Source organism: Rhinopithecus roxellana, chromosome 11, assembly GCF_007565055.1.
Source record: "Rhinopithecus roxellana isolate Shanxi Qingling chromosome 11, ASM756505v1, whole genome shotgun sequence".
NCBI lineage: Eukaryota > Metazoa > Chordata > Mammalia > Primates > Cercopithecidae > Rhinopithecus > Rhinopithecus roxellana.
Window position 1 is genome coordinate 64,076,107 of NC_044559.1, and position 13,781 is coordinate 64,089,887.

At 39.5% G+C, this 13,781-nt stretch overlaps 1 protein-coding gene across 2 annotated transcripts in view; it reads right to left on the reverse strand.

The window, feature by feature from the left end:
• SLC16A12 (solute carrier family 16 member 12) overlaps positions 1 to 13,781 on the reverse strand; it is a 100,044-nt gene that overhangs the window by 10,893 nt on the left and 75,370 nt on the right. For both annotated transcript variants that reach the window (XM_030940076.1, XM_010380450.2), the window contains exon 3: positions 1,558 to 1,661. In XM_030940076.1, the coding sequence (XP_030795936.1) occupies positions 1,558 to 1,661 (104 nt within the window). The remainder of the gene's footprint in view (positions 1 to 1,557; positions 1,662 to 13,781) is intronic.

The following is a 13,781-nucleotide window of genomic DNA, read 5'->3' on the forward strand; positions in this document are numbered from 1 at the left end:
AGCTTCTCTGTTCATCACAGAGCAGATCTGTTCCCAGTGGGTGTTCCACATGTGATTCTGCAGACTCTCATCCATACTCTGAACTTTAATGTTCTAATATTATGCTACAAGGTGAGGAGGCGGGTATATGGTAATTGCTTACAACAGGCCTCTTGATCTTGCATAGAATTTAAATATGTTGCTTCTGACATAACCCTACTCAAAGCTTCACACAGTCATTGGGACCATATTGGTCACCTAAAGTCATTTCCCCCTATTTGGGAGATTATGAATATCCTCCAAAAGATAGAAATGAGGGAAATGAGTCACCTTTATCCTCTGAGAAGACAAACATGAGCTTCTTTGGTGTGCTGATGCAAATACTGTGACTAATAATGAGACCCCGAAAATCAAGTGGTTTTAAAAAAAACACAGGCTCTAAAACTCAAATATATGATAGTTTGATCCCTTAAGACCTTCTTATTAGTTGAAAGAGTAGAGTTGATTTAGCCTTCTCATGAAATCTGCTTTTAGTCTTAGAACTGCTCTCAGCTTCCCCCCAACTAAACAAATATTATACATTTCAGTTACAATTTAACTGATTCCTGAGTATGTGTATTTTTTTCCAAAAAGAAATGAGTCAGTACCTAGAATGGAATAAAATGGTACTATGAGTTACTGAATACAGGTATTATTTCCCTTTTGCCACTAAGACATGGCTTGAAGAGATGAATATTTCCTAAAATACTCAGAACTCATTTAAATGAATGGATTAAGTGGGTCTAAGCTACAAACAATTTGATTTAATCTTAGAAACTCTCTAAGACATCGATTTAATAATGTGAGTGTGAAATTTATTTTAAACAAATGCCAGGTCTGTTGTCCTGTACTACACAGATGGAATGTTAATTCCATACATTTCTAGAACACCCTACATACCTTATATAACATGTTTGGAGTTTCTTGAATGAAATTATACCCATAATGAATATGTTTATCTCATGACGACATAATCCTATCCTTCCCCAATAATTCTCTAAGCATGAAGATTTACACATGATAAAGATGAAATCCATGAGCCAAATGTCAAGTCCTTGGGAAAGGAACAGAATGCAATCCAAGACTTGAGATGTGATACAACACTGCTGGCACTCATTACTGTATAGAAATAGCTCATGGTACCATCGATAACCATTTACATAACTGGAGAATGAGAAGGCCATAGCATTTGGAAGAGAGAAGCCAAGCATATACTGTAAATTGCTTCCAAAATCAGTACAGGTTCTAGAATGTTCAGCATCCTATCTCTATATAGAAGAACCAAGTCTTATGTGTTCTTTTGAGTGTATTATCTAACTGTTCTACCTGACATCAGCCAAGACCATTAATTATAAGAGCAAGTCTGGTTGGCTTTGGCTGAAGGTAGGATTGATCTTTTCTTTATATTGTGTAGTCCTGGCCAGTTTTTAACATAGCCCTTCTACTTGGAAAAACTGGTAATCAAAGTCAGTGGAACGTCATTGTCATATGCAGTTCAACAGTGGCTAGTAATTTCCTATCCTAGCAAGTGATACTCACCACAGAGCATGGTTACACAATCTACAATGGAATGGATCCATGCCGTTTGTGCATAATCCTGAGTGAAGTATGTCTGGAACTCCACAAAAAAAATTGAGATACATCTGAAAAATACAATGCAGGCATTTTATACAAAAAGTGAATGAGCATGCATTTGAGCCAGAACTTAAAATGCCTGGTTCAATTAGCTGGTCCTGTCTCCAGGGGTTTTAATTGCTAGACTATAATAAGTGGGAAATCAGAAGTTGACCATTTGGGCCATGCTGGAGAACAAGAAGAACATGTTCAACCACCACATGGGCTATAGTAAAGCCAAGAAGATGTGAAGACCACTACTCTAAGGAAGGTATTATGGAAACAAAAGCAGGTCAAGAACATGGATTCTTATTTGTTTTTGTATTTTGCTAACTTCTTCTAAGAGGTTATTATACAAATTAAGATTTGACAATAAAGAATTATATATCACCAGCATTGTCACTTCTAGGATTTACATAAAGGAAATAATCAGGTGATATTGATGATAGATAGATAGATAGATAGATAGAGAGATAGATAGACAAAAGGATTTATTCTGGAGAACTAGTTTAGTCTATAAAATTATTATTATTATTATTATTATTATTTATTTTATTTTTTTTTTTTGAGAAGGAGTCTCGCTCTGTCACCCAGGCTGGAGTGCAGTGGCCAGATCTCAGCTCACTGCAAACTCCGCCTCCCGGGTTAACGCCATTCTCCTGCCTCAGCCTCCCGAGTAGCTGGGACTACAGGCGCCCACCACCTCGCCCGGCTAGTTTTTTGTATTTTTTTAGTAGAGACGGGGTTTCACCATGTTAGCCAGGATGGTCTCGATCTCCTGACCTCGTGATCCGCCCGCCTCGGCCTCCCAAAGTGCTGGGATTACAGGCTTGAGCCACCGTGCCCGGCCTAGTCTATAAAATTATATATATGTATACAAAATGATAAATTCTGAGGGATATAATAATAATAGATATATAAGAGGATATATTCTGGAGACAAGGCAAATATCATAACCAATGTAACTGTTCATCAATAAAGGACTGGTTAAATAAATTACGGCATATCAATAAAATAAAATAGTATGTCTTAAAAATGATGATGTTGATCTGTATGTATTGATTTGGAAATAAATTTGCAATATAGTGTTAAGTAAAAAATAAGTTAGTTACCAAACAGTTCATACAGTAAGAACTTAATTTTGTAAAAACAGTCTATGTAAATAGAAAATTTCCTGGATGGCCAAATAGGAATAGCTCTGGTCTGCAGCTCCCAGCGTGACTGATGCAGGAGATAGGTGATTTCTGCATTTCCAACTGAGGTACCTGGTTCATCTCACTGGGACTAGTTGGACAGTGGGTGTAGCTCACGGAGGATGAGCTGAATAGGGTGGGGCATTGCTTCACCCAGGAAGCACAAGGGGTCAGGGGATTTCCCTTTCCTAGGCAAAGGAAGCCGTGACAGATTGTACCGGGAAAACTGGGACACTGCCACCTAAATACTACGCTTTTCCAATGGTCTTAGCAAACAGCACACCAGGAGATTATATCCCATGCCTAACTCAGAAGGTCCCACGCCCATGGAGCCTTGCTCCCTGCTAGTGCAGCAGTCCAAGATCAGACTGCGAGACTGCAGCCTGGCTGGGGGAGGGGCGTCTGCCATTGCTGAGGCTGGAGTACGTAAACAAAGTGGCTGGGAAGCTCAAACTGGGTGGAGCCCACTGCAGCTCAATGAGGCCTGCCTGCCTCTATAGACTCCACTTCTGGGTGCAGGGCATAGCTGAACAAAAGGGAGCAGAAATTTCTGTAGACTTAAACGTCCCTGTCTTACAGCTCTGAAGAGAGCAGTGGTTCTCCCAGCACAGTGTTTGAGCTCTGAGAATGGACAGACTGTTTCCTTAAGTGGGTCCCTGACCCCCATGTAGCCTAACTGGGAGACACCTCCCAGTATGGGCCAACTGACACCTCATACAGCCGGATGCCCCTCTCAGACGAAGCTTTCAGAGGAAGGATCAGGCAGCAATATTTGCTGTTCTGCAATATTTGCTGTTCTGCAGCCTCTGCTGGTGATACCCAGGCAAACAGGGTCTGGAGTGGACCTCCAGCAAACTCCAACAGACCTGCAGCTGAGGAACCTGACTATTAGAAGGAAAACTAACAAACCGAAAGGAATAGCATCAACATAAACAAAAAGGACATCCACACCAAAACCCCATCTGTAGGTCACCATCATCAAAGACCAAAGGTAGATAAAACCGCAAAGATGGGCAGAAACCAGAGAAGAAAAGCTGAAAATTTGAAAAACCAGAGCACTTCTTCTCCTCCAAAGGATCACAGCTTCTCGTCAGCAATGGAACAAAGCTGGATGGAGAATGACTTTGACGAGTTGACAGAAGTAGGCTTCAGTAATAATGAACTTCTCCAAGCTAAAGGAGGATGTTCAAACCCACTGCAAGGAAGCAAAAACCTTGAAAAAAGATGAGACGAATGGCTAACTAGAATAAACAGCATAGAGAAGACCTTAAATGACCTGATGGAGCTGAAAACCATGGCATGAGAACTATGTGACGTATGCACAAGCTTCAGTAGCTGATTTGATCAAGTGAAAGAAAGGGTATCAGTGATTGAAGATCAAATTAATGAAATGAAACGAGAAGAGAAGTTTAGAGAAAAAAGAGTAAAAAGAAATGAACAAAGCCTCCAAGAAATTTGGGACTATGTGAAAAGACCAAATCTACGTTTGATTGGTGGCCCTCAAAGTGACGGGGAGAATGGAACTAAGCTGGAAAACACTCTTTAGGATATTATCCAGGAAAACTTCCCCAAGCTAGCAAGGCAGGCCAACATTTATATTCAGGAAATACAGAGAACACCACAAAGATACTCCTCAAGAAGAGCAACCCCAAGACACCTAATTGTCAGATTCATCAAGGTTGAAATGAAAGAAAAAATGCTAAGGGCAGCAAGAGAGAAAGGTCGGGTTATCCACAAAGGGAAGCCCATCAGACTAACATGGATCTCTTGGCAGAAACCCTGCAAGTCAGAAGAGATTGGGGGCCAATATTCAACATTCTTAAAGAAAAGAATTTTCAACCCAGAATTTCATATCCAGCCAAACTAAGCTTCATATGTGAAAGAGAAATAAAATCTTTCACAGACAAGCAAAAGGTGAGAGATTTTATCACCACCAGGCCTGCCCTACAAGAGCTCTTGAAGGAAGCACTAAACATGGAAAGGAACAATCAGTACCAGCCACTGCAAAAACATGCCAAATTGTAAAGACCATCGATGCTAGGAAGGAACTGCATCAACTAATGGGCAAACTAACCAGCTAACATCATAATGATAGGATCAAATTCACACATAACAATATTAACCTTAAATGTAAATGGGCTAAATGTCCCAATTAAAAGACACTGACTGGCCCATTGGATAAAGACTCAAGAGTCATCAGTGTGTTGTATTCAGGACACCCATTTCATGTGCAGAGACACATGCAGGCACACAATAAAGGGATGGAGAAGATCTATCAAGCAAATGGAAAGAAAAAAAAAAAGGAAGGGGTTGCAATCCTAGTCTCTGATAAAACAGACTTTAAAGCAACAAAGATCAAAAGACACAAAGAAGGCCAATACATAATGGTAAAGGGATCAATTCAACAGGAAGAGCTAACTATCTTAAATATATATGTACTCAATACAGGAGCACCCAGATACATAAAGCAAGTCCTTAGACACCTACAAAGAGACTTAGACTCCCACACAATAATAATGGGAGACTTTAACACCCCACTGTCAATATGAGACAGATCAACAAGACAGAAGGTTAATAAGGATATCCAGGACTTGAACTCAGCTCTGCACCAAGCAGACTTAATAGACATCTACAGAGCTCTCCACCCCAAATCAGCAGAATATACATTCTTCTCAGCACCACACTGCACTTATTCCAAAATTGGCCACATAGTTGGAAGTAAAGCACTCCTCAGCAAATGTAAAAGAACAGAAATCACAATAAACTGTCTCTCAGACCACAGTGCAATCAAATTGGCACTCAGGATTAAGAAACTCACTCAAAACCGCATAACTACATGGAAACTGAACAACCTGCTCCTGAATGACTACTGGGTAAATAACAAAATGAAGGCAGAAATAAAGATGTTCTTTGAAACCAATGAGAACAAAGACACAACACACCAGAATCTCTGGGACACATTTAAAGCAGTGTGTAGAGGGAAATTTATAGCACTAAATGCCCACAAGAGAAAGCAGGAGAGATCAAAATTGACACCCTAACATCACAATTGAAAGAACTAGAGAAGCAAGAGCAAACAAATTCAAAAGCTAGCAGAAGGCAAGAAATAACTAAAATCAGAGCAGAACTGAAGGAGACAGAGACAAGAGAAACCCCTCAAAAAAATCAATGAATCCAGGAGCTGGTTTTTTGAAAAGATCAACAAATAGACCAATAGGAAGACTAATAAAGAAGAAAAGAGAGAAGAAACAAATAGATGTGATAAAAAATGACAAAGGGGAAATCACCATAGACCCCACAGAAATACAAACTACCATCAGAGAATACTATAAACACCTCTACGCAAATAAACTAGAAAATCTAGAAGAAATGGATAAATTCATGGACACATACACTGTCCCAAGACTAAACCAGGAAGAAGTTGGATCCCTGACTAGACCAATAACAGGCTCTGAAATTGAGGCAATAATTAATAGCCTACCAACCAAAAAAAGTCCAGGACCAGACGAATTCACAGCCGAATTCTATCAGAGGTACAAAGAGGAGCTGGTACCATTCCTACTGAAACTATTCCAATCAATAGAAAAAGAGGGAATCCTCCCTAACTCATTTTATGAGGTGAGCATCATTCTGATACCAAAGCCTGGCAGAAACACAACAAAAAAAGGGAATTTTAGACCAATATCCCTGATGAACATCGATGCAAAAATCCTCAATAAAATATTGGCAAACCGAATCCAGCAGCTCATCAAAAAACTTATCCACCAAGAACAAGTTGGCTTCATCCCTGGGATGCAAGACTGGTTCAACATACACAAACCAATAAATGTAATCCATCATATAAACAGAACCAAAGACAAAAACCACATGATTATCTCAACAGATGCAGAAAAGGCCTTCAACAAAATTCAACATTCCCTTCATGCTAAAAACTCACAATAAACTAAGTATTGATGGAACGTATCTCAAAATAATAAGAGCTATTTATGACAAACCCACAGCCAATATCATTCTGAATGGGCAAAAACTGGAAGCATTCCCTTTGAAAACTGCCACAAGACAGGGATGTCCTCACTCACCACTCCTATGCAACACAGTGTTGGAACTTCTGGCCAGGACAATCAGGGAAGAGAAAGAAATAAAGGGTATTCAATTGGGAAAAGAGGAAGTCAAATTGTCCCTGTTTGCAGAGGACATGATTGTATATTTAGAAAACCCCATTGTCTCAGCCCAAAAGCTCCTAGAGCTGATAAGCAACTTCAGCAAAGTGTCAGGATACAAAATCAATGTGCAAAAATCACAAGCATTCCTATACACCAATAACAGACAAATCATGAGTGAACTCCCATTCACAATTGCTTCAAAGAGAATAAAATACCTAGGAATCCAACTTACAAGGGATGTGAAGGACCTCTTCAAGGAGAACTACAAACCACTGTTCAATGAAATAAAAGAGGACACAAACAAATGAAAGAACATTCCATGCTCATGGATAGGAAGAATCAGTATCTTGAAAATGGCCGTACTGCCCAAGGTAATTTATAGATTCAATGCCATCCCCATCAAGCTACCAATTACTTTCTTCACAGAATTGGAAAAAACTACTTTAAAGTTCGTATGGAACCAAAAAAGAGCCTGCATTGCCAAGACAATCCTAAGCAAAAAGAACAAAGCTGGCAGCATCACACTACCTGATTTCAAACTATACTACAAGGCTACAGTAACCAAAGCAGCCTGGTACTGGTACCAAAACAGAGATATAGAATGGAACAGAACAGAGGCCTCAGAAATAACACCACACATCTACAACCATCTGATCTTTAACAAACCTGACAAAAATAAGAAATGGGGAAAGGATTCCCTATTTAATAAATGGTGCTGGGAAAACTGGCTAGCCACATGGGGAAAGTTGAAACTGGATCCCTTCCTTATACCTTATACAAGAATTAATTCAAGACGGATTAAAGACTTAAATATTAGACCTAAAACCAAAAAAACCCTAGAAGAAAACCTAGACAATACCATTCAGGACATAGGCATGAGTTAGGACTTCATGACTAAAACACCAAAAGCAATGGCAACAAAAGTCAAAATAGACAAATGGGATCTAATCAAATTAAAGAGCTTCTGCACAGCAAAAGAAACTACCATCAGAGTGAACAGGCAACCTGTAGAATGTGAGAAAATTTTTGTAATCCACTCATCTGACAAAGGGCTAATATCCAGAATCTAGAAAGAACTTAAAACAAATTTACAAGAAAAAAATTAAAGCACCCCATCAAAAAGGTGGCAAAGGATATGAGCAGACACTTCTCAAAAGAAGACATTTATGCAGCCAACAGACACATGAAAAAATGCTCATCATCACTTGTCATCAGAGAAATACAAATCAAAACCACAATGAGATGTCATTTCACACCAGTTAGAATGGCCATCATTAAAAAGTCAGGAAACAACAGGTGCTGGAGAGGTTGTGGAGAAACAGGAACGCTTTTACACTGTTGGTGGGAGTGTAAACTAGTTCGACCATTGTGGAAGACAGTGTGGCGATTCCTTAAGGATCTAGAACTAGAAATACCATTTGAGCCAGCAATCCCATTACTGGGTATATACCCAAAGGATTATAAATCATGCTACTATAAAGACACAAACACACATATGTTTATTGTGGCACTATTCACAATAGCAAAGACTTGGAACCAACCCAAATGTCCATCAATGATAGACTGGATTAAGAAAATGTGGCACATATACACCATGGAATACTATGCAGCCATAAAAAAGGATGAGTTCATGTCCTTTGTAAGGACATGGATGAAGCTGGAAACCATAATTCTGAGCAAACTATCGCAAGGACAGAAAATCAAACACCGCATGTTCTCATTCATAGGTGGGAAGCGAACAATGAGAACACTTGGACACAGGGCAGGGAACATCACACACTGGTGCCTGTTGTGGGGTGGAGGGATGGGAGAGGGATAGCATTAGGAGAAATACCTAATGTAAATGACAAGTTAATGGGTGTAGCAAACCAACATGGCACAAGTATACATATGTAACAAACCTGCACACTGTGCACGTGTACCCTAGAACTTAGAGTATAATAAAAAAAAAAAGAAAATTTCCTGAAAGCGTATACACTAAAATGTACCTAATCATTATATGTAAATGGTGAGATTAGAAATAATTATTTTAATCTTTATTCAGCATTTTGAATTACTTTACAATAAACATGATTTCTTATGTAACCAGAAATGTGTGTATATGTGTGTGTATGTGTGTATGTGCAGAGGAAGAGAAATAAATATTTACATTGAAAAACAGTTAATTACTTAGAGAAAGACATGTGAACAAGAAGCAATAGTTTGCATCACTGTGCAACTTGGAAGAGCCTTATATGGATTAGCATGGTGTCCTCATTCAGGCAGGAAGCTTTTATAGCCTGGTGATAACAGGGGAAGAAATCAGGCCTGTGGCTTGGGGATGAGATAAGAGGTTATTAATCTCTTTGGAGCTAAGTTCCAATTAATTGTGCTTTAACAATCCATAGTAACCTGTTATGTTCACTCTCCCTCTCCTCTCCAGTTGCTGCTGGGTGTGAAAGTAGGTGGTGAAGAGCTTGGAGAAGAAGGGAGAGAACCAGGTATAAACAAGACTGCCGTGTTAGGCAGGGCCAGCTTCATGGGAGTGCAGCCTACACAGTCACACAGAGCCTGGCACTTAGAAGTATGAAACTTGATTTAATGCTTGGCTGTCACTGACTGAATTTTTTTTTTTTTTGAAACAGAGTTTCACTCTTGTTGCCCAGGCTGGAATGCAATGACGTGATCTCAGGTCACTGCAACCTCCGCCTCCCAGGTTCAAGCAATTCTCCTGTCTCAGCCTCCCGAGTAGCTGGGATTACAGATGCGTGCCACCATGCCCGGCTAATTTTTGTATTTTTAGTAGAGACGGGGTTTCATCATATCGGTCAGGCTGGTCTCGAACTCCTGACCTCAGGTGATCTGCCTGCCTCGGTCTCCCAAAGTCCTGGGATTACAAGCTTAATAATTTAATATTTGAATTTGTGTTTCATACGTGCAGTGCAATGGAACAATGGAGACTTCATGTAAGCAGAGGAGATACATGCAATATGTGTTTCTGCAGTTCTGTGATCCACCATTCAAACATAGTGTTAGAGATGTCCCATAAGCACAGTGTTCTGCTAGGCCCACGATTCGAGAGAGTTCAGTTAAGACTCAAAGCCAGTATGAGGTAAGTGTGTTACATCTACAACTTAGCAGGCCTGGGGATAGGGAATGAAGTGTCTACCAGCCCCAAGAGACTATGCTTTCCGTTTGAACCAAAACTTGCTTCAAATGCAGAAAGAAGGCAGTGGTGTTCTAAGAATCACAAAGGACCAAGGATTCCTATCATACCCTTTTTTATTCATATCACTTCCCTGTATTAGCGAACCACTAATGCTGAGGGTGATGGCATAGAAGGAAAGAGAAAGATCGGCCAACCCTATTTCCATTCCCTTTCAGTCCTTCCTTACTCATCAATAAGCTGAAGGTAGAAGAATGTCGATAGGATGTGCAAGTTTCAGGAAGTCAAAGGAAAACAGTTGAGTTAGTTTTGTGCGGGGTTTCTATTGTTCTGATGGAAAATGAAGTAAGTATGTATGTATGAGCTACAAAATAAGAGTTGTGTGACTTCAGTGATCCCATATATGAGTTCAAGACTCATATTTGCATTTAAAGCTGACATTGCATAACATAAAGATGTATGGTCAATTCATTCTAATTATTTCACACTCTCATTTACTTAGAATAACACTAAATAGCAAATTTAAACATCATGAAAAATGTAAAGAGACCACGGAAGAAAGGAAAAAGCTTTCTATTTTAGCACATTTAACAGCATTTCCCCCTGCTTTTTGAGCAAGGGTGCCAGCATTTTCATTTTGGACTGGGCCCTATAATTTTGTTGTTGATCCTAGTGGTAGGAAAGAGAAAATGGAACAGTGTGGTGAGCTAAATTCTAAGTCCCAGCAAAAGGTGGGAGGAAGTTTGGCATGCAGGGCATATAGTAAGGATCAACACTGGTAGAAGGAAAGGGAAGGATGCAGGATTAAGCAGAGAGGTCAAACTGCAATGCAGGCCTAACAAATTCTCAGCCAGTTCCAAATGAAATGGTCCAGCCCTGATGCACATCCTCAATCATTAATTGGTGGTGAGTACCCCCTCTACGCCCAAGGGTGTCCTCTTGGGAGAGGCAGCTTTCTGCAGGTGAGGAGGACCTAAGAATTGATAGCTGCAGGCTCTGCTGACTGTACACCCTGCAGCTAAGGCCAAATGAGTGGCGCATCTCTGTGTTCACCACAGTCCCATTCTTGTATGCCACAATGAATACTATATGTAATCTCTGTCAAAGGGGTATAAAAAAAGGGGTCCTTCTCTATCCAGTGATTTAAGAAACCACACATGCTGCAGCAGATCTGATGCTAGATTAATAATTACGTCAGAACTTGGAGTACTAAATAGTCACACCCAACGACAGAGAGAATGGTAACATGAACTGCCTGGCACTGATTAACTGCAACAGTCAAACTAGCTTTAATTCAGTGTAAACAATAACAAAAACCTTATGATGGTTCTTAACATTCTAAAGATTGCTAGTCTGATACTAAAAAGTTTATTTTCTCCTAACCACCAGGACTTCAATTTAAGTGAATAATGATTCATTGGATTTACTCTCATTATAAAATGCAGACATGTACCACATAATGACATTTTGATCAACAATAGACTACATATACAATGGTGACCTCATAAGATTATATCATATTTTTACTGTACCTTTTCTATGTTTATATACCCAAGCACTTACCATTGTGTTACAATTGCCTACAGTATTCAGTATCATACAGTAACATGCTATACAGGTTTGTAGCTTAGGAGCAATAGGTTATATGATATAGTCTAGGTGTGCAGTACACGCTACTTTCTAGGCTTGTGTGGGATAAGGGGTTATTAATCTCTTTGGAGCTAAGTTCCTGATGCTCTCCCTTTTCCCACTCCCCCACCCAGACAGGCCCCAGTGTGTGTTGTTCCCCTTCCTGTGTCCATGTGTTCTCATTGTTCAGCTTCCACTTATGATTGAGAACATGGAGTGTTTGGTTTTCTGTTCCTGTGTTAGCTTCCTGAGGATAATGGCTTCCTGCTCCATTCATGTCCCTGCAAAGGACGTGATCTTATTCCTTTTTATGGCTGCATAGTACATACATAGTGGCTGCATATGTACCACATTTTCTTTATCCAGTCTATCACTGATGGGCATTTGGGTTGATTCCATGTCTTTGCTATTGTAAATAGGGTTGCACTGAACATATGTGTGCATGTATCTTTATATTATAATAGTATGATTTATATTCCTTTGGGTATATACCCGGTAATGGGATTGCTGGGTCAAACGGTATTTCTCTGCAAAAATTGAAAAATAGGATCTAATTAAACTAAAGAGCTTCTGCACAGCAAAAGAAACTACCATCAGAGTGAACAGACAACCTACAGAATGGGAGAAAATTTTTGCAACCTATCCATCTGACAAAGGTCTAATATCCAGAATCTACAAGGAACTTAAACAAACTTACAAGAAAAAAACAAACAACACCATTAAAAATTGGGCAAAGGACATGAACAGATACTTCTGAAAAGAAGACACTTATGCAGCCAACAAACATGAAAAAAGCTCAACATCACTGATCATTAGAAAAATGCAAATCAAAACTACAGTGAGATACAATCTCACACCAGTCAGAATGGTGATCATTAAAAAGTCAGGAAACAACAGGTGCTGGCGAGGCGGCAGAGAGGTAGCAACACTTTTACACTATTCACAGGAATATAAATTAGTTCAACCATTGTAGAAGACAGTGCGGTGATTCCTCAAAGACCTAGGACCAGAAATACCATGAAGTGTGATTCTTTTTTTTCAATCTTTATTGGATACTTTTATGTACAACCAGTTACTACATTTTTTTTAAGGCGGAGAACACATGTACTTAATTTTACACAGAACACTGAATTAGCCAGAATGTTCTGAACTAAGCACCCTTTATTCCATCCTGCTTTAGCTACTATTTCTTTTTGGAGCAAAGATCTCTCCCCTATGCCTTTTTCAAAACTATTCAGACTGTAATGTTATTGTAATTTGCTTAGTGGAAACCGAGAGCAGCAGTGTAAACATATTTACCCCAAGTCTGATTGTGATTGTGGTGTCCTAAGTTATATCCAAAAGATGGAGAAGGGCCTGGAAAACTCTGTAGAACATCCACTGTGTCCCTGAGGATCAATAATGAAAGATGTTAGCATGTGTGGATGACCTGGGTTCCGCCTGGGAGGTTTGTTGATTTACTTGTAGATAGGAGCATACCATAGAAGTTCTTTTCAGACAGAGGGATTAGCAAATTTTTTCTTCTTTAAAGAACCAGCATCCATTTGCTGTTGATAAAGATAAAATTGTTTATAGTGCTGCCAAATCTAAGCAGCTGTTATTAGAATCTCCTCCAGTTTCATCACCAATTGAATCCAATATGCATTAGCCCATATACCTCTGGTCAAACGAGGCAGGGGTTTTCAGTCAAACATGTTAGATTGGGCAAGTGATAACACAAAATTGGGCGTCTATGAGCTTCATTCTCTTCATGGTTCTTCTACAGACAGAAGTATGAGAATTTGACCTTTGGGTCTATTTACCCGTCTGAAAAATAACAGTAATAGGCACTTTGGAACCATCTACTTACTTCTTTTTTGGTGTACAGAGGATTTAAGAGTTAAGCTCCCTTAGTTATCCAATTGAAAGATTTGGCATAAGCGCACCAACTACGATTAAGGAAATGACTAAAGTGACAGGCATTCTACTACCGGAAGGTATTTCTGGAGTGAACTGATTTTGCCTTTCGATTCTTCATCA